Source organism: Lycorma delicatula, chromosome 5, assembly GCF_047948215.1.
Source record: "Lycorma delicatula isolate Av1 chromosome 5, ASM4794821v1, whole genome shotgun sequence".
Taxonomy (NCBI): Eukaryota; Metazoa; Arthropoda; class Insecta; order Hemiptera; family Fulgoridae; genus Lycorma; species Lycorma delicatula.
Genome location: NC_134459.1, coordinates 59,999,626 through 60,020,269, shown reverse-complemented (window position 1 = coordinate 60,020,269; position 20,644 = coordinate 59,999,626). Strand labels below are relative to the sequence as shown.

General features: G+C 31.2%; 1 protein-coding gene across 1 annotated transcript; it reads left to right on the top strand.

The window, feature by feature from the left end:
- Positions 1 to 12,627: 12,627 nt before the first annotated feature.
- On the top strand, positions 12,628 to 19,254 carry LOC142325000 (uncharacterized). Its single transcript, XM_075366233.1, has 2 exons — positions 12,628 to 12,845; positions 18,905 to 19,254. The coding sequence occupies exons 1-2, from the start codon at positions 12,749 to 12,751 to the stop codon at positions 19,150 to 19,152; spliced, it is 345 nt and encodes a 114-aa protein (XP_075222348.1). The 5' UTR covers positions 12,628 to 12,748; the 3' UTR covers positions 19,153 to 19,254.
- The last annotated feature ends 1,390 nt before the right edge of the window (positions 19,255 to 20,644 follow it).

Genomic DNA, 20,644 nt, shown 5'->3' with positions numbered 1-20,644 from the left:
GGGGACTACTAAGGAAGGGGTCACCAGAAAATTTAAAAATAACATTCTATGACTCGGAGCGTGGAATGTTAGAAGTTTAAAAAAGGTTGGTAGGCTAGAAAATGTAAAAAGGGAAATGGATAGTATAAATATGGATGTAGTAGGAATTAGTGAGGTTCAGTGGGAAGAGGAAACCCACCGGGTTGGTCTAGTGATTAACGCATCTTCCCAAATCAGCTGATTTGGAAGTCGAGAGTTACAGCGTTCAAGTCCTAATAAAGCCAGTTATTTTACACGAATTTGAATACTAGATCGTGGATACCGGTGTTCTTTGGTGGTTGGGTTACAATTAACCACACATCTCAGGAATGGTCGAACTGAGAATGTACAAGACTACACTTTATTTACACTCATACATTTCATCCTCTGAAGAATTATCTAAACGGTAGTTACCGGAGGCTAAACAGGAAAAAGAAAAAGTGGAAAGAGGAAGGCGACTTTTGGTCAGGTGATTTTAGAATAATTAACTCGGCTTCAAATAATGGGCAGGCAGGAGTAGGTTTCATAATAAGCAAGAAGATAGGGAAGAGAGTATAGTATTTCAAAACGCGTAGCGATAGAATCATTGTAATAAGGATAAAATCAAAACCTAAACCGACAACGATTGTTAACGTCTATATGCCTACAAGCACCAATGATTATCATGTGGTAGAGTGTGTATACGAAGAGATTTATGAAGCAATTAAACACGTAAAAGGAGATGAAAATTTAATAATAGTTGGAGATTGGAATGCAAGCATTGGAAAAGGCAAGGAAGGAAATATGGTGGGTGAATACGGGCTGGGCAAAAGGAATGAAAGAGGGGTCCGACTTATAGAGTTTTGCACGAAGTATAATTTAGTAATTGCCAACACCCAATTTAAAAATCATAATAGAAGAACATACACTTGGAAAATGCCAGGTGATACTGCAAGGTATCAGATAGATTATATCATGGTTAAGCAAAGATTTAGAAATCAAACTCGTTGACTGCAATACTTACCCTGGAGCAGACATTGATAGCGACCATAATTTGGTGATAATGAAATTTAGATTGGGGTTTAAAAACCTAAAGAAAAGGTGTCAGATGAATTGGTGGAATTTAGAGAAGCTTGAGGAAGAGGAGGTAAAGAAGATTTTTGAGGAGGACATCGCAAGAGGTCTGAGTAAAAAGATAAGGTAGAAAATGTAGAAGAAGAATGGGAGAATGTTAAAAAGGAAATTCTTAAATCAAGAGAACTGGTAGAAAACCTTGGGGTTCAGATGATATATTGCAGCTGATGGATAAACGTAGAAAATATAAGAATACTAGTGATGAAGAAAGTAAAAGGAACTATCGACAATTAAGAAATGCTATAAACAGGAAGTGCAAACTAGCAAAAGAAGGATGGATTAAAGAAAAGTGTTCAGAGGTGGAAAGAGAAATGAACATTGGTAAAATAGACGGAGCATACAGGAAAGTTAAGGAAAATTTTGGGGTACATAAATCTAATAATGTGTTAAACACCTGCAGTGCAGGTGAGGAAGCGATTGACAGATTATTCAAGCTGGTGTGTAATATTTATGAAAAAGGGGAAGTTCTGTCAGACTTCAAAAAAAGTGTTATATCATGATACCAAAGAAGGAGGGGCAGATAAATATGAAGAATACAGAACAATTAGTTTAACTAGTCATTCCATCAAAAATCTTAACTAGAATTCTATACAGAAGAATTGAGAGGAGAGTGGAAGAAGTGTTAGGAGAAGACCAATTTGGTTTCAGGAAAAGTATAGGGACAAGGGAAGCAATTTTAGGCCTCAGATTAATAGTAGAAGGAAGATTAAAGAAAAACAAACCAAGATACTTGGCGTTTATAGACCTAGAAAAGGCATTCGATAACGTAGAATGGAATAAAATCTTCAGCAATTTAAAAGAATTAGGGTTCAAATACAGAGATAGAAGAACAATTACTAATATGTACAGGAACCAAACAGCAACAGTAATAATTGAAGAACATAAGAAAGATGCCGTAATAAGAAAGGGAGTCTGACAAGGATGTTCCCTATCCCCGTCACTTTTTAATCTTTACATGGAACTAGCAGTTAATGATGTTAAAGAACAATTTAGATTCGGAGTAACAGTACAAGGTGAAAAGATAAAGATGCTATGATTTGCTGATGATATAGTAATTCTAGCCGAGAGTAAAAAGAATTTAGAAGAAATAATGAATGGCATAGATGAAGTGAAGTCCTATGCAAGAACTATCGTATGAAAATAAAAAAGAACAAAACAAAAGTAATGAAATGTAGTAGAAATAACAAAGATGGACCACTGAATCTGAAAATAGGAGGAGAAAAGATTATGGAGGTAGAAGAATTTTGCTATTAAGACAAAAAAAAAATTAATTACATGATTATATATATATATATATATATATATATATATATATATATACACACATTGGAATTCCTGTAATTTGAAAATTCAAGGTAGATAAATTTGAGTTAAATAAACATAAATGTTACGAAATTATTACCCACTGTAAATTCACTCACATAAAATGTACAGCACTACTTAAGAAAATATTGCATTTTTTCCAAATACAGTCATATTATATCACAACAATATTATTACATGATTCAGCATTGTAAAACAGTATTCAGTACATGTACGTACTAATCAGTAGTATGTAGTTAGTAAGTTAAACTTAACTTACCTGATCAGTATTCATTACTGCGGAAGACACTAAACAAAATGTAGGCTAATAAATACACATGAAAACCTGTACATTAATCATATTTTTTCTCACTGATAATCAATTTATTGCACAAAAATCGTTAATGAATGAAAAATACAAAACGTTTAAACTTAATATGAATAGTAAAACATATCATTGTTGTATATAAAACACAGTTTAAACTCAAGGATTATGTTTTTAAAAGTTTTTCAAATAAAATAAAACAATATTAAGATTATAAAAAATAAAATAAAAAGTGAAGAATAAAAACTTACTTTACACTTTTGTAAAAAAAAAACTGAATTTAATTAAAAAAATTATTAGTTGTCCTGACGTTTATTCTGATGCAGTGTAGTCAACCATTTTTCTATACCTGCCACCGCAGAACAAATCGATTTGGGTACATCATTTTTTGATTCAATGTATCGTCAAACAGAATCAACGTTATCTGTAACTCCCATTAAAGTTGGGGGCAGTACGCAGGGGGCATCATTGTTATTATCCGAATCAGTCTCTAAGGTATCATTCTCATTTACTTTTGCATTAATCATATAGATTAAAATATCTTCATCAGTAGAGTAGGCTACTACCATTACCATTAATTCATCAACAGCTTCAATTGCAGAGATTTTGACATTTTGATCCATTACTTCAGGCCAAAGTTTACACCATGACTTTTTCAAAGTTTTCTGTTTTACCTCACCCCAAGCAAAAGCAATAGCAAAGATAGAATTTTTAGTAGAGAACTACTCTTGAATATCCTTAACATTGCAATTTGATTGTAGTGTGACTTAAAGTTCTGTATCACCTCTTGATCCATTGGTTGAAACAAGGATGTAACATTGGGAGGAGTTGTGACTGAAATGTTACCAGACACTAATTCCTCTTTATGTGGATGAGCTTTGCAGTTGTCTAAAAGTAAATTAGCCTTATGGTTTTTAGGCATTTTCAACTTTTCAAAATTGCATTTAACAGCTGGCACAAAGTCTTTGAAGAACCAGTTATTAAACAATTATTGATTCATCCATGCATGCACTTGAATGTGCTTCATATATCTCAGGTAGGGTTTTCATACCTTTTAAGCTCTAGGCCTCATTTACTTTCCTATCACAAAAGGTTTTAGTTTGTAATCACCTGACGAATTAGTGCAGAGTTGTACTGATAACCAATCTTTATTTTTTTGAAAAAGTTTTACATGTTTTTCATCACCATCATCTAGGGTAGAATTTGTTAAGAAATGCCACAAAAGGCAGGTCTCATCTATGCATTATGTATTTGACAAGTTGTCAGTTCATGTTCGGACACAGTAGACTTGAATTTAGTTTTAAAACCTCTTCTCACCCCCTTCAACATCTGGAGATTTCAGCCCACCAGAAACCTCTTAATTACCTGATAACATGATGAATCTTAAAAATTCCTTAGTCAGGCTTTAAAAAATTTACAATTCACATGTGTAATGTTCAAATCTTGTTGAATTTGTTTTACTTTTTCTATAAGCATAGGGCCAGTTATGGGTTTACCCTCTGAATCTTCTGTTGAAAGCCAATTATACAAAACTGAATCTAGTTGGTCTGACTTGGTTTTTTTTTTTAAGTTTGTTTTCAACAACTTTTTTTAAAGTTTTTATTTCATTCAAAAACCGTTTCAACTTGTTCTTACTTTTTTACATCTTAAAAATTTGGACGACCCTAAATTATAGTCTCATATGATTTGCCTACTTGCGCTATTTTCAAGCTTCTTGGCAATTTCCAGCTTTTCAGCCAAAGTGAGAGTCAGATATTTTCTTTTTGATGATATTAACCCATGACACTGTCAGTCAAAATCTCACAAGCACTATAAAACATACTATTTTCAGCTGGCAACAAACGATAAACAGCCTTAGTGTAACACTTAACTAAAATGATGGAAATTGAATGTAGAACGTTAACAAAGATGCAGTAAGGCAATGTGGTCCCTGCAGTTTTATGATGTCAGCTGAAGATGATAATTGATTTTAATACTTTACAAAAATTTATTAACATAAGGTTGCTAAAATGATTTTTCTTTACCAAATTATATTTGTGGTTTTTTTAATAATAAATGAAATGTACCAAGTACAATAGAATACTACAAACTTGAATTTAAAAAATAATAACATTCTGTAACAGACATAAACTGACATAAATCAGGAAACTGGTATATGCAGAATTGGAATCCACACTTTATTGTTTTCATGCATGGTGATTGTAGTGAATTATTCCCAATCTACTACTAGACCTGTTAATGAGAAACATAAGTGAGGCTAATTTGCAATTATAAATTACTTAGGAAAGAAGAATAGATGTTTTTGTAGGTTAGTTTTCTTTTAATTTTATTTAAACTATACATTTTTTCTGTTATCTGTTTCGATATAAATATCATAGTTTTAATTTTCATTTGAGGTATCCTGATTCACTGAATTGCTTTTTAAGCTAAAATTATATTTTAATGTAAATCTTACTAATAAAAATCAGTGTTTTTGTCTGTTTGCTCTTTGAGATTACTTATTCTATAATAACATATTGGATTAAAATTTTGATTAGCACTTTTTATATCCTATTCCAAGTATTCAGTAGGATCCTTCAATAAATTCAGTTTTCCTGATAGGCTGTTTTTCTAATAATTCACATTATGCCAGGTTTAACAGAATTGTTTATCAGAAAAATATTATTTTATAACTTTGCTTATAAAAATGATTTCTGTATGTATGTGTGTTTTTGCATGTGTTAAATCCATGACATTTTATTTATATTTTCTTTCATTAACCCATAGTATTTTATGTATTGATATTAAAAATTACATTTCTGGTCTTTGGTTACATGCATTGATGGGTATTTTCATTATTGCAACATTGTATTGAATCACCTCAAATATTTCAAAATTTGAAGAATAGTAAATTTTAGAGTCGTTAAAAGCCCAAAATTTTATATTTTATTTTCAGCTTGCTAGACATAAAAACTTTGAAACTACAGCACTCATGGAAATCAGTTTATATTTCATTTACAGTAACAGATAGATATCTTTTATGTAAAGATAAACAAGCTATACCTGTAATTTTTTTTCAGTGTTAATAAATTCATAAAAAAATTGATCTGTATAAAAGAGTTTGTTTGTAGCTTTTCTTTGAGGCCAATCTACATTGGAAATAATAATTGAATGATTTGTAAATGAAATGAAAGCAGTCACTATCAGTTGACAATCAAAATATTTCTACTTCTAAACCACTTTCCCTCCAGAGGTCAAGTCCAATTAGTGACATGATCTAGATAAATATAATAACCTGAAAAAAAACCTGTTCATTTCTATTACATCTTGCTGTTAGCACATCTAGTGTAATTACTATAATCAATATGAAATTATTTCTATAGACAGTTTTTTGATTTCTTTATACAAGGTGGGGCATAAAGATCTCCCACATTTTGAAGAGGTATAAAAATGAAAAAAAAATTTTTCATTATTGTGGTGATCATTTCAAATGTGGGAGATTTATATGCCCCATCTTGTATAAACAAATCTTCCATAAATTGAGCTTTTGTTCTGCAATTAAGCTAATATACCCAAAAAGTTGAACAGGATCATTAAGTTTCAGCATGACAGGTCCGTTATATCATGAGCAATGATAAAACAAACTTGACGATTTATTCATTTAAGTCACGTTGTCAAAAATTAGCTAGCCTTCACAAAAATATGGCTAATGGTCCAACCATATTACTTATGGAGCTATAATTTGGCAAGGCTTCATGTAAGACCCGTATGTACATTCTGTAAAAATTTCATCAAAATTGGAGATGGTTGAGTGGGGACCCTAGGGCCAGTTGACTGGAATGATGCAAAAACTATCTAGAAAAAACTGAATATATTTCTGAAAAGTACAAAAAATACAGTTTTATTTAATGGGTTTTAAAAATTATATCAGACAGATGGTGGCCGTCATTGTCAACACATTGCTCCCCGAAGGGGAGTCTTATTCTGTAAGACTTTGGGGATTGGCATCTCCACGGGCTTAGCCTCTGCAGCTTTTCTTCCCACTACACACAGCTGCAGAATACTGCAGCTGTATTATTATTTTTTAATTGTTAATATTATATATATTAAACAAATGAACTGAAGATTTGTATATCTAAATAAAATGTAAATATTGAAAATTCAGTTTTACTTAATTAGTTAAGTTTCACTTACCTTTTTCTTATATGGTATATGCATCACACATACTATTCTGAACTTCAGAAATAAAAATTATTCTACATTTTTTCAAAGGATGTATTGATTGGTTCTCTTTTATTCTGATAGTTTATACTGTAAAGATTTTTAATTGCCATCTTACTGTTATAATTATGTCAACCTATTAATAACATTGCATTATCTATAATCGACTGTCTTCTACTACATGGGAAAAATTTGTAATTCTTAGAGGATATCGAATTTCATGATTTCCTGTTCTACATCAACAGTCAGGAATTTCATTTCCACTGCCTGCATGCTTCTATTATTCCTTTTAAACATAACCTTGTTGTCTAAGAGCTTTGGTGCAGTTGTCATAAAATTGCAACCTTTCCTCTTTGTTACTTTCTTTAAAGATCTGTGGGTTGTGCCATGTACAGATTTCTAATAAATACTTATTGTTGAACATTTGTACATTTGACTAGTTAGTTGAAGGGTCTGGTGCTGGTGTCCATTCCTTTCTTTATATACCAATCTTTTAAACTCAACTTACTTACTGCATCCTACTTTTTCAGTTATTTGTGTTACATTATTCTATTTTTTTTCTTCGTCTATAGATTTTACCTTTTATACATCATTCAATTACAAAATTAACTAAACCTGGATATCTTAATACATTGTCCACCAACCTAAGTCATTTTTATAAAATTATGCAACAAATTCTCTCCTCTCATATTTGTCTTTAAACCTTTTCACTTCAGATTTTATTAACCCCAGCTAATACACATCAACGTCATCACATTTCATTACATGTTGAGCACGATCCTCCATACAAAACATGGATGTTTTGTCTTATTAATTTGGACCTTTGAGTAAATAGTACTTAAGTTAAAATTAGATTTCAGATATTTTGTCTTAAATTTGTTGACAGTAAAATTTTATTGTATTAAAAAAGAATAACCTTAAATATATCATTCAATTAATGTATAGCTATAACATATATATATATATATATATATATATATATATATATATATATATATACATATATATATATATATATATATATATATATATACACAAGGAGTGGCTGAAATGTAATGCACACTGGAAACGTAACATGAGAAAAACTTAAGTGACTGGTGCCACCACCTCGTAGTTTCATTCTCCTACTGTTAACATGGCACATGCACTTTCTTTTTCTGTCAGTTGCCATTGTTATAGAATCGAGTTCAACTACTATGTCAACATGTATAAAAAAATATGCAGTAATTGAATTTTTAACAGGAGAAAAAGTAGAATGCCTTTCATTATTTTCCTGTTACATTTAGAACACTCCACAGTTTTGCCCTTTATTTTGTCAATCAGATTATCCATTACTAACAGTTCTTGAACTCTTGTCATTTTATTTCATAGCCTTCCTTAAAATTATCATTATTATCTCACAACGTTTCTGTTAATTTCATTTCGGCTATTTGGACTCTGCTTCTCATAATAGTTTTCTGTGTCCATTTAAGGTAGGTGAATAATACTTTAATTTTCCGGAAGTAAAAGTGGTCCCAGGTAACCAAACCTTTTAGTTAAATATATTTTTCTTAAATGCAATTTTTTTAAAATTATTCTGTGGTAATTTGGCACAAAAAATTCATTGATGCATTCTATTATAATAACATATATATATTTCCATCTGATGATGGCAACTTCTTCCTGAAACATGTCAATAAACACAAAGAACAAATGTTACAAAGTAGATTTAAATTGAAGTTTTTATAAACTACATAAATATATTTTAAAAAAATATATCGAATTAAAATAATTTTACAAATTGATATCAAACATTGAAGTCCTTCTCATAATAAATATATTTAAGCAACTTTGAGACCTGAATTTGTTTTTACATTTATGATCAGAATATGGCATGAATCAATATAAACCAAACTATTGTGTCACAGCTCACATACAAACATGAAATGGGCTGTTGTGGAGGGATATTAATGGTGGACATGTGCAAAAGGTACACCCGACTTGGCATTTGCATCTTTCTGATAAATAGTGTAGTGTGAAGGCAAACGATTCCATCATAAATTGCACAACAATTGGTACCTGTTGATTACATTCCTTCTGAAATGGATATCAGTCATGAAAATGTGTATCCCATTACTGCAAAGTGTGTGCGAGATGAATTTCAAAACTTGAACCAAATTCAGAAACAGCCCTGGAAAGAAATTATTGTCAAAGGATACTGAAGTGATTTTGACAAGAGGGAAATAACTTTTTGGAATAGTCACATGTGTGAGACATGTCCCCATCACTAAACTACAAAGCTGAAATCTGCAATTATGGAGTGGATTGTCTTGCTCTGAAAATGCAAGATTCTCTGTCAGCTGGAAAAGTCCTTCCAACTATATTTTGGGAGTGAAAAGATGTATTGTTCATTGACTTTCAACATGTACATCGTATTGTGAATGATGCAAACTATTGTCAGCTCTTGGACCAAATGAAAGCTGACTAAAGGAACAAAAGGCCCCGTCAGCCAATCAGAGAAGTAGTACTCCTTTATGATAACCCCTGACCTCGCACAGCTGTACTCAGAATTAAATGGACAGATTTACTGGAACACCTTCAAACATATATCTGAATAGTTCAGATTTATGCCCATGCAATTTTCTTTGTGTTTGGGTCATTGAAGGAGGCACTGGGAGGGCAGAATCAAGAGAGAAAAGGAAGTTGAGGAGTTCTGTGCAATTGACATGTCCTAAAACCTTTTTTGAAGAACGGATCAATAAGCTCCACCACATTAGGAAAAATTTGTAGAACTTTTGAGACAGAAAATCAATAAATATGTTTTGTATTTTTATTCTCGATTAATAAATATTAAAATAAAAGTTACATTTATATTTGACTGACTTAATAATAGATAATTTTCTTTTATTTTTACACTAAATGGAGAAAATATTTACCGACATAATTTATTTGAAAAGCAACAGTTGTTGCCAGTAGCCATAGTTTAAGTAGAAAAACGTGATTATTTTATTTTATTTTTTATTTTTAATATGTGTGTTGCAATCTGTTAAACTAGTGAACAATAAGCGTCCCCATAGCCAATGAGATAAGGATGACGTGTAAATGAATCCAAGTGTAGTTTTGTACAGACCCAGGTTGACCATTCCTGAGATGAGTGGTAAATTAAACCCTAACCATCAAAGTACGCTGTATCTATTGTCTAGAATTCAAATCTGTATAAAAATAATTTTACTTGGATTTGAACCTCAAATCTTTGACTTTGAAAATCAGCTGATTTACAGCAGCAACTTTTACCACTAGACTAACCTAGTGAGTTAAAAGAGTTGATTATTAATTATAATTTTTTTAAAAATACAGTACTGTTAAACTGCCTGATGAATACTGATGGCTAATATCTGTTCTGCTGTTGTTAGTAAAATCAGTTTGCAGACTGTAATTAGGTGGCAGTGAATTCTCAAAATAATTTTTTTAGGTATGATGTATTTCCTTATTTCTTACATTTTCTGCTGGTTTTTTAATGTCGCCCAACTTCCCACATCTTAAACATCAATTATTTGTTTTACATATTCTTATCATTCTTATCTGCTTTCCTACCAGTTTTCCCTCCCATATAACAGTTATTGAATAACACAGATAATGAACAAAGATAAATGAATAACACAGCTTCATGCTTACTTCAGTTATGAGGTCAGCAGTTGTCAGCCCATCAGCCTCTTGCCAGCAATCGGCAATTTCCCTGAAAGGCTGGTTGTGGAACAGCTCTGGGAAAGCAATGAGGTGAACTGTTTTCTAAATCGAGGCCAGTATGTCTTCACGAAAGGAGTTGGCACTGATGATTGCATCTTAAATGCTCTTGTCGAGGTGGAAAGCACCGACTGTAAATATATTTTGGCAATTTTTGTAGATATAGAGGCAGCATTTCCTTCCTTGTGTTGGAGTTCTATCCTCTATGCATTTGAGTGCCGCAATGTTCCTGTAGCCCTGCAGGCTGTAGTACGTGACTATTTGTCTAATTGTACGGCTCTGTTTAAAGATGTGCACCTAGCTGTGGAAAAATCCATCACCAGGGGAAGCCTAAAGGGTTCCGTTCTCAGTCCCCTAATATGGAACCTGGTATTTGATGGGTTTGTGGGATTGACATTCCCAGAAGGGATCACGGCCCAGGCTTTCGCCGATGACTGTTTCCTTTTAGTTCATGGTAATTCATGACCGCAGCTGGAAGATCGAGCACAAGTGGCCTTGTCAACTGCGGAGGGCTGGATGGACATTCAAAATTTAAAAATTTCAATGCCCAAGGGAAAGTTTATGCTTCTCAAGGGTGCAGACAAATTATCGTGCAGTTGAAACCCCCACATTAAGTATAAAGGCTGTGTAAGCCAAGTGTGAGTTCATAAGTACCTAGTTGTTTTGTTTGATGAGAAGTTGCTGTTTAGCAACCACATTAGGCAAGTAGCGGCGGAAGCCATCTCAGTGATGCACAAACTTAGGAGGATTGATCGGAAGAACTATGGGTTGCCTGGTTGTCAAATGTACATGGTGTACCGAGGTTTTTTCGAAAACATGATCTCTTATGTGGCGCCCGTTTTGGCACATAGGTATAGGTTGTATATGAATAGACCACTTGTTCAAAATTTAAGGAATGCCCAGCACAGAGCCTTAACTGTATGCACTGGTGTTTTTAAAACAACCACCTACGAGGTTACCACTGTATTGGGAAAGGCTCTCCCAATCGATTTAGTGGTGAAAGTTCAGGCAGCCATGTGGAGATTTCAAAGAGGCCGAGGTATTTGGGATGCGGTTTTTGGCCGGGCCAGTACCAGAGTGGAACGGTGATCAAAATGCACCAGATCTAAATTTCATTCAGTTGCCCCTCTCCCGCCTGCAGAGCCTCACGATGGAAGCATGACAACTGGAATGGGACACCACAACTAAGGGAAGCTCCCAGTACAAGTTTATATGGGTTCTGGGGGGATAGTATGCCTTGAGTTCGTTTTTAAGGGCAACAGGTGCCCAGGTGCAAATAACATAGTTTTTGTTATCTAACTTTGTCATAAATCTCTCTTTTCTCCAGAACTTAAAACTTCTAAAATTCTTATTTTATTAAATAAATAACAGAAAAATAAATAATAATTTTTAATTTTGGTCAATTATTATTAACATATTCATAAGATCTTCTGAGAAGAATGTATAAGTAAATATGTATATGTAAATATGTATAGGTAAATATGTGTATAAGTAAATATGTATGGCCAAAATGATCTGGTGCTACAAGTCATCCTAAGGATGATAAAGAGAGAAATAAATTTTGGTTGGAGAAATAAGAAATAACAGTCTGATCTAGAGGCCTTGAAGAAACTTGATTTAGAAATTGGGGTTTGGTGAGATTAGGATCCTAATTATTTCATAATTGAAAATTTAAAAGAAAATGGAAAAACATAAGAAATCGATATTATTCTTGAACACGTTTAGTTTATTTCTTCAGTAAACATATTGTTTTCTTTGCTTATTATAATTTTTGTTTTAATTTGAGTGCATTATGTGCTTTCATATTCATAAGCCATTTTGAAATAAAAGTAAGTTATTTAACATCTTTAGAATAATTTTAAAACATTAATTAAAATAGTTGCTGTTTGTGCTAATGCATAATTTTAATTAATTTGTACTTGCTATAAAACTGCAAGAATAAAAGTTACGTATTTAAAAGCAGCAGAATAACAGAACTGATTACTGGCAACATTGCTGATAAGTATCATTGCAAAATCTTTTATTTTTTCGTAATTAGTACATAGTCAGTCTTTGTCATCAGGAAATATGTATCTGGTAATGCTCTTTTGTTTGTCAATACTGTTTTCTTTTACAAGTTGTACAAATTATGGTGATGGTGATGATGCCAAGCTTTACACAACAGGCAAGTATAATCAGACTTTTTATTATAATGTTTTAGTTATGCTATACTATTTAACTACTATATAGAGGAAAGGTAAGACAATGTCTTGCATTCCTTGTTCAACTAATTACACCCAGTTTACATTACACTCAAAACAAACCTCTTAATTCCTTCAGTTATCTTTCAAAATTAGATAACAGACACACTTTTAAAACAAAAACCAAAATAGCCTTGTTTTCCTACAGCACATATAATCGCCCCAAAAAATGATCAACCTGTGATGACTTCTTACACATGTTATACCTCACAGATATAACACGTAGCCAAAGATCTGTTTATTAAAACAGATCTTTGTCATCCGACTACACCGAAGAAGCCAGTATATTTAAAACGCTTGACCAGTGTCTATTTAATTTACACCTATAGGTGTGTTATATAACATACTGAAGAAATAAAAAATACATCTAACGGTCAAAAAACACATTACACTAACTAATGATCAGACAAAATTATATGCATTTTCAAAAAAGAAAACTGTGTGTCACTTTCATATAAAAGCCTCTTTAAGGTAGTATACTTTTTTGTTTGCACAAGATGACTTGTAGAATAAAAAAAAAAAATTAGTATAAAATACGTAATACTTCAATGCTATTATGTTTTAAGAATATTTTCTATTTTTAGTACTTTTTTAAATCTCAATTTCAGCATGGAAAACAAATAATAAAATTTTATTTGCAGTATTTATTGACATTTCTTTTTCTCTTTTATAAAAAAGAATGGTCACTTTATGATTTGGCAATGTAGAAAAATAATGATGTATAGCCGGAATAAACTAAACTGATAGACCTAATCTAATTTTAAACAAAATTGATGTCCTTGCAGAAAGCTAAAATTTTTAATTTAATTTATATTAATTTAGTAGTAATTCCCAAAGGGATTCTATAGCTCATGAGAGTTATAAAACTCAACAAAAGTACTAGATAAGAGAGCACTTGTTCCACTTGCATTAGAGCTGTTTGAAATTCAAATATTTATACCACTGATCCTCCAACAGCTTTACAATTAGCTTACTTTTTCAGACAAAATATATTTCATATAATACAAATATGTATTCAAGATACATGTTAAATTTAAATCTAAAAAACTGTTCATTTTTGTTTCTTAAAAAAGATAATTAACACTTATATTTCAATGTCCAACATTTACCCTACCACCGGTCAATTAATATTTACATATACTCATGTGCAGTTATTTATAAAAAGTAATTGTTTTTTTATTTACTACTTTTGTTACTTTCTCGTCTAAAGAGTGCCATATCTCTAGAAGAAAAAGAATTGTAATCAGTACAATTTGGGCATATGATATTTTCACCAGATCTTAAGGTTTTTACACCAAGGAATCCAAAAAACCGAATAGAAATTTTCAGAATGTCAGTGTTCATATGTACCCATGAGTGTTTAGTGTTGGCCTCTAAATCATCTTATATATCCAGAACTACTGGATCAATTTTGACCAAACTTGGTCAGATTACTTCTATATATGGAGCATTGATGCCATTAATGATCAAGGGGGTGAGGGTGACCTTGCCTATAGGCACCTCTCACTTTCGAGATTTTGCCTAATTAATATTAAGCAAAATATATTTTTTTCTTAGGCACATTTGTTAACAATAAAAAAATAACAATATTTTTAAAAAAACGTTTTGCAAAATTGTACCCAAACCTCCAAAAAATGCTCTAAAATAGCTATGTTGTGACACCATAGGTGAGCAATAGAATTAAATAAATTAATAATATTTAAAGTGTAAAAAAGTAATTCTGTCTATCTGGGTCTCAAACTTGATTGCTTGGTAAACTTGGTACCTGGTGTGTTAAGCCTCATGGCTACACTACCATACAAGCAAAATTTGTTCTAAGTTGTGAAATTACATTAGTTTAGTTAGTGCTGAGTGTCACCACTAGTACTGCGCAAATTAAATATGGTATGCACACACACTTTAGTTAAAATCATTGAATTAACTAAACGAAAAAATATTATATTTAAATAAAATTATCAACATTTTAAATTAAGTTGTATGTATAAGCTGCATCAGAAACAACTCGCAATTGCAGGACTTTCCTCCTGAAGTGCAGCTTAGCTGTGTGACGGGAAAGTCCTACAACTGTGTTGTCAGCTTTTTTGTTATTCTTAGAGATACTTTGTTCATCAGAACATTGTTTGTAAAATTCAATTTAAAAAAAATTGAATTGTTAAAATTGTAAATTGTACATCAATCATGTGTCACCATACAAATTGTATGATTCTGCTGCATAGATTGAATGATAACAAAGTGTTCACAGATAATGAAACTATAGTTTTGATAATCTGAATGAATATATATTTTTAAATATAAATGTGAATGATTTAAATTCATATAATTTTATGTTAATAAATGTATTATTTTTCCTAACTTAATTATTGTGTTTGGATTTTAATTGTCCATTAATTAATTATATTTTTTTTAATGAATTTATATTCTATCAAGAGTAAGGAATTTAAATTTGTTGTTATTGAGCTCTTAATACTGATAAATATATATTTTATTTTACTTAAATATGTTTACATATGCTCACCTTTAAATAGTATGACCAAATGGAAGATATAATTAGATACCATTATTACAAATACCCAAAAATAAATTGATGAATTAGGTATGTCGATGATATTTTGGTAATATACGATACAAAAATCGCTTAAAAATTAAATAGTTTTCATAAAAATATTATACATACTTTAGAAATAGAAATAAGTAATGTTTTTCACTTTTAAAAATTTGGTGTGTATAAAAAACTAATATCATCAGTTAGAATAATTAATAATAAATCAGTACTTCTGAATTCTTGTAAGAATAGTTTTTGCCTTGTTGGCATATTTCGTGGCATGATCGCCAAGTTCCTTGTGTTTCCGAGTAGTGTATTATTCTGGGTTTTTGTGTAAGAAATATGATAACCAGGTTGTAAGAATGTTGTTTGCCTTATTGGCTTATTTTCACGTTGTGTTCGCCTTTTGCATTGAAGGTGTTTGCCTTTCAGTCCAGGTTAATGGTAAGATCATTGCACGCGTTGCTGGCTAGTTGTTGTGTCATGATTTTTGCCTTCATTATGTCTCATGACAGGTTATAAGTGTATTATGTTGGTCTGGAGCATTCGAGACGTGTTGTTGGTATGAGTGAGCTCATAAGGGGGCCTACACATCTTGAAGTTACACCTCCAGGTGATCCCAGGATGTGTAGTGTTACTCCAAAGGAGGGTGGTTTTAGTCGGTAGTCTGTTGATGGCAGTTGGATTAGACCACCAGCAGGAGTCTGACCCTTCATGCATAAATGCATTTTCACCTCCGTCCCAAAAAAAAGTACTTCTGAATTGCTAAGAAATAGTAACTTTTATGGTATGATTAATAGGGCTCTAACTATATTGAGCAGAGCATAAAATTAACAGAAGTATTTAGTTAATATCTGTGTCAAATGAAAATGGTTATAATATAAAGGGAAATAGAAAATAACAATTTAAAAGATAATGAAATAGATAAATTCACAACATAATAACAGTTTAAAGTAACTTTTATGTTCCATTGATTTAAACTACCACCTCTTATTTTAAAGAAAAAAAAACACTTTTAACTAACTACAGAATTGCCTTTAAAAACTGGCAACAAATAAAAAAAAAAATAATAATGAATACTAAAAATGTAATTATAATATTTTTAAAGAACGTATGTCAAGAACACATTCACAAAAACAATCTACACAGGAATAATAGAAACTTTAAAACAGTTTCAGCATCATTAACAAACATAATAAATGCAATAAACAAAAGCCCTATTATGCTGGGCACATTAGGAAAAACATATTTTCAGGTATAGAAAACTTGTCTATTAGAAATCAAAAAAATAAATACAAATCCCTTTATAAAAAGTATACATTAGAAAATAAGAATGAAATTATAATTAATGAACAAATAACATTTTAATATAATGATTAGCTTTGGGAAGCAATACATTAAATTAAATCATTCTTCTTTTCAATTTAAAATATATATTTATTCAAATTATAATACCAAAACAATAATTTTTATTTTCTATCAAGTTGCAATAGCAACAAATTAGTTCATTTTGTATCAGTGGTTGAGATTGTAAACATATATCCCTATAATTTTAATATTGTAAATTACGCTTTTAACTAGATTTTATAAATAACGTTCTGATGAAGCTGAGAGCTCTGTTAAAGAATTAAATGTAGATAAAAAAGCGAAATCAGGAAATTAAATAAATTTTAGTATTTATTAATTATACCTCCCTCTATGAATCATGAGACCTTGCCAATGGTGAGGTGGCTTGAGAGCTCAGTGATACAGCTGGACCGAAGGTGCAACCTCGAGGTATCGAGGGTGCAATCATTGAGGTATCTGTTGAGAGTCAGACTAAAGAATGATTCCTGAAAGAGGGCAGCAGCCCTTTCAGTAATTGTTAAGGGCATGGGTCAGGAGGACTTAAATGTTCATATCAACATCACTCAATCTTCTATGCACTGTGCAGCTGAAAGCAATGGAAAACTACAGCTGTTTTATTTTTCCAAGAAAATGTAGCTCTCTGCATTTTCATATAACAAGGATGGAGATGCCTTCCTTGGTAAAATATTCTGGAGGTAAACTAGTCCCATGTTTGAATCTCCAGGTGAATACTACTAAGGAAGGGGTCACATAAAAATTAAAAAATTCTACGAGTCGGAGCATGGAATGTTAGAAGTCAAAAAAAGGTTGGTAAGTCAGAAACTTTAAAGAGGGAAATGGATAGGTTAAATGTAGATGTAGTAGGAATTAGCGAGGTTTGGTGGGAAGAAGAAAATGATTTTTGTCAGGTGATTTTAGAATAATTAACTCGGCATAAAATAAAGAGGGAATCGATTTATTGAGTTTTGCATGAAGTATAATTTATTAATTGCTAACATCCAGTTTAAAAATCATTACAGAAGAATAAACACATTGAAAAAGCTGGGCAATACTGCAAGGTATCAGATAGATTATATCATTGTTAAACCAAAATTTAGAAATAAAATCCTCGACTGCAAAGCACAACCTGGAGCAGACATTGATAGCGACCATAATTTAGTGATAATGAAATGTAGAGTGGGGTTTAAAAACCTGAAGAAAAGGTGTCAGATGAATCGATGGAATTTTAGAGAAGGATGAGGAAGAGGAAATAAAGAAGATTTTTGAGGAGGACATCGCAAGCGGTTTGAGTAAAAACAATAACACTAAAAATATATAAGAAGAATAGGAGAATGTTAAAAAGAAAATTCTTAAATCAGCAGAACCCAACTTAAGTGGAACAAAGTGATATTAAAGGTCTCTGTGGTAAGTTGTAACTTTTTTAAAATTATCAAAACTACTAAGCCGTAACAAACAACCTTCAATGATCATTTGATTACTAGCTACCTGTTTTATTTTTATATTTGCCAACTAACATAACACGAGTAATGTGATAGAGAAGTTGATTTAAGGAGTATTTGGTGTGAATAATTTAAACATAAAACATATGAAGTTCCACCATCATGTTTTTTCTGATATCTGTGGTAGCATCTCTGCCTTTCATCCAGAGTTCCAGGGTTCAAATCCGGTCAGACATATTATTTTTCATTTTTGTATCCCATATACAAGATTCTGTGGTGAATTAGTCAGTTATCCTGTTTCCAGTATTTGTAATGATTTAGTTTTTGTCATTGAACAATAGAAAAATAATTTTTGTTGCTGAAGAAATTTCATCCAATCATTTTACAGCATTAAACATTTAATGCATTTCTAAACATTTTTTTTTTGCCATCATTTTAAAGTTGCTTGCACATGGTACTTTTGTATATATAAAACTTCGTTTTAAAAGTAGTCAGACAACATTTTTTACTGATGTAAATCCCACGTGTAATTGACTAAACAAATTTGAGCCCACTGTAAGGTACTTTTATAATACAATATATGAGTAATATTTAAATATAATTATACTAATCATTCTGTTTGTACTTATACATATTCACTGGATTTTTTTTTCAGGTGCAGATGAGGAAAATTCCATTGTTTCCAAATATAAAATAATTCAAAAGGGTAAACCTGAACAGAAATCACAAAATATTATACAAAAGAAATCTTACAATCCTTTTGATGAAGACGCTTCCTTTTTCAATGCATTGGTACCTATTATCAAACAATTAAATTCTAAACAAAATAAGGGTGCCAAACTGGAAATTGTAAAATTGCTTTATGGTATGACGACTGCTGATTTACTGAGTAAGTATGGCTGAAGCATTAGATAACATGCAAAAGACTGCAAATTTATTTTCTATAAATGATTTACTGTAATTGTTTTTAGAAATGAAATAAATATATTAATCAAAATAAATAAATTTTTCAATTTTTATTCACAGTTAGGGGAAATACTATATTTAATGCATAAGAAAATACCTGTTCTTCTCCTTGGTGTTTCATGTAATTAAACCTGCCAATTAGATTCTTTTGCTTTTTCCAATATCCTGACAATCTCCAAGTGACTTCCTTACTGATCTTTATTATTTGTTCCTTTCAGCCTCATATTTAAAATTAAATAAATATTTTTAATAGTTGTAAAGAACAATATAAATAAATCAATTAATATATTTCATTATAAATTAAGATGGGCAAAATGAAAAATTGTCTCTATTCTCAATATGGGAAAAAATTTACTAAAATTCTGGTGTCCATCTGCTTCAGTGATTGGCAGTCAATGGGTTCATCTAAAGTGTAATGACCAGGAAGGTGATAAGAGAGCAATAGTACAGTTTCAAAACTTAAATTCATGTCAATGGTTATGTGATCTTTGTAAAAATGGTTCTACTAATGATTGGACTAATGATTGGACCTTTGTTTCATCATAACCACTGATGTTTCATCATCTATTATGAAATGTTTGATTAATTTTGGGTCATCAGCAACACCAATTGCTGACAATAACTGTTTTCAACAGCTCAACAACTGTTCTGTGATGTTGCTTTTGTTGAAAATTTAACATTTTTAAACCAAAACAGATTTTTCTACTCATTTCATGGTCAACATTTGTTTCACTTGAGCCATAAGGGATTCCCACTTCTCCAGCAACTTCTGCAATTGTGATTTTGTGAACTTTGATCACAACGTCCTTTATATTGTGTCAGTATTTTCATCGGTTGTTGATGTTTTAGGATGTCAAACCATTTTGTAATTTTCACAAGCTTCTTGAAACTGTTTCTATCATTTAAATCCTTGACGTCAACATTACATCCTCACCACTTCACTGTACTTTATTTTCACTTTCAGCACAAAGTTTAAGGCAAATCCTTACTTAGTTTGATCATTTTAAAACAAGATGATATATCATTCAAAGAAGTTCAAGATGAAAGATCATTCATGATGAATATGTCCTGAACATTATTTTGACTTATAAAAGGATTTTAAATTGATTTACATTGTAGTAATAAGAGGCATTAGTAAGCCACATTAATGTGGTGGTGTCAGTGATTCATTAACTGACATGACCCTATCGGTGCTTCAACTGAGATAGTAGTAAAATCTATCCTAACTTACAAAGACCTATTTCATTTTATAAGTGATAATTACATTATTATTTAACTGATTTGAAAAACTTATCAAAAGACAAGGATTTGTCTTCTGATATTAATAATTTTTGAGTTTTATTTTTAATTCTGAAGTTGATATTTTTCAGTTTTGTGTTTATTTAAAAACAGAACCTACTTTAAAAACTTGCCTCATAGTCAGTAAAAT

Bases quoted from the DNA above. Each gene is read 5' to 3' on its own strand.
- LOC142325000 (XM_075366233.1), top strand. From the start codon at position 12,749: ATGTATCTGGTAATGCTCTTTTGTTTGTCAATACTGTTTTCTTTTACA. The intron at 12,846-18,904 runs GCAAGTATAATC...TTTTTTTTTCAG, and splicing joins TGCCAAGCTTTACACAACAG to GTGCAGATGAGGAAAATTCC.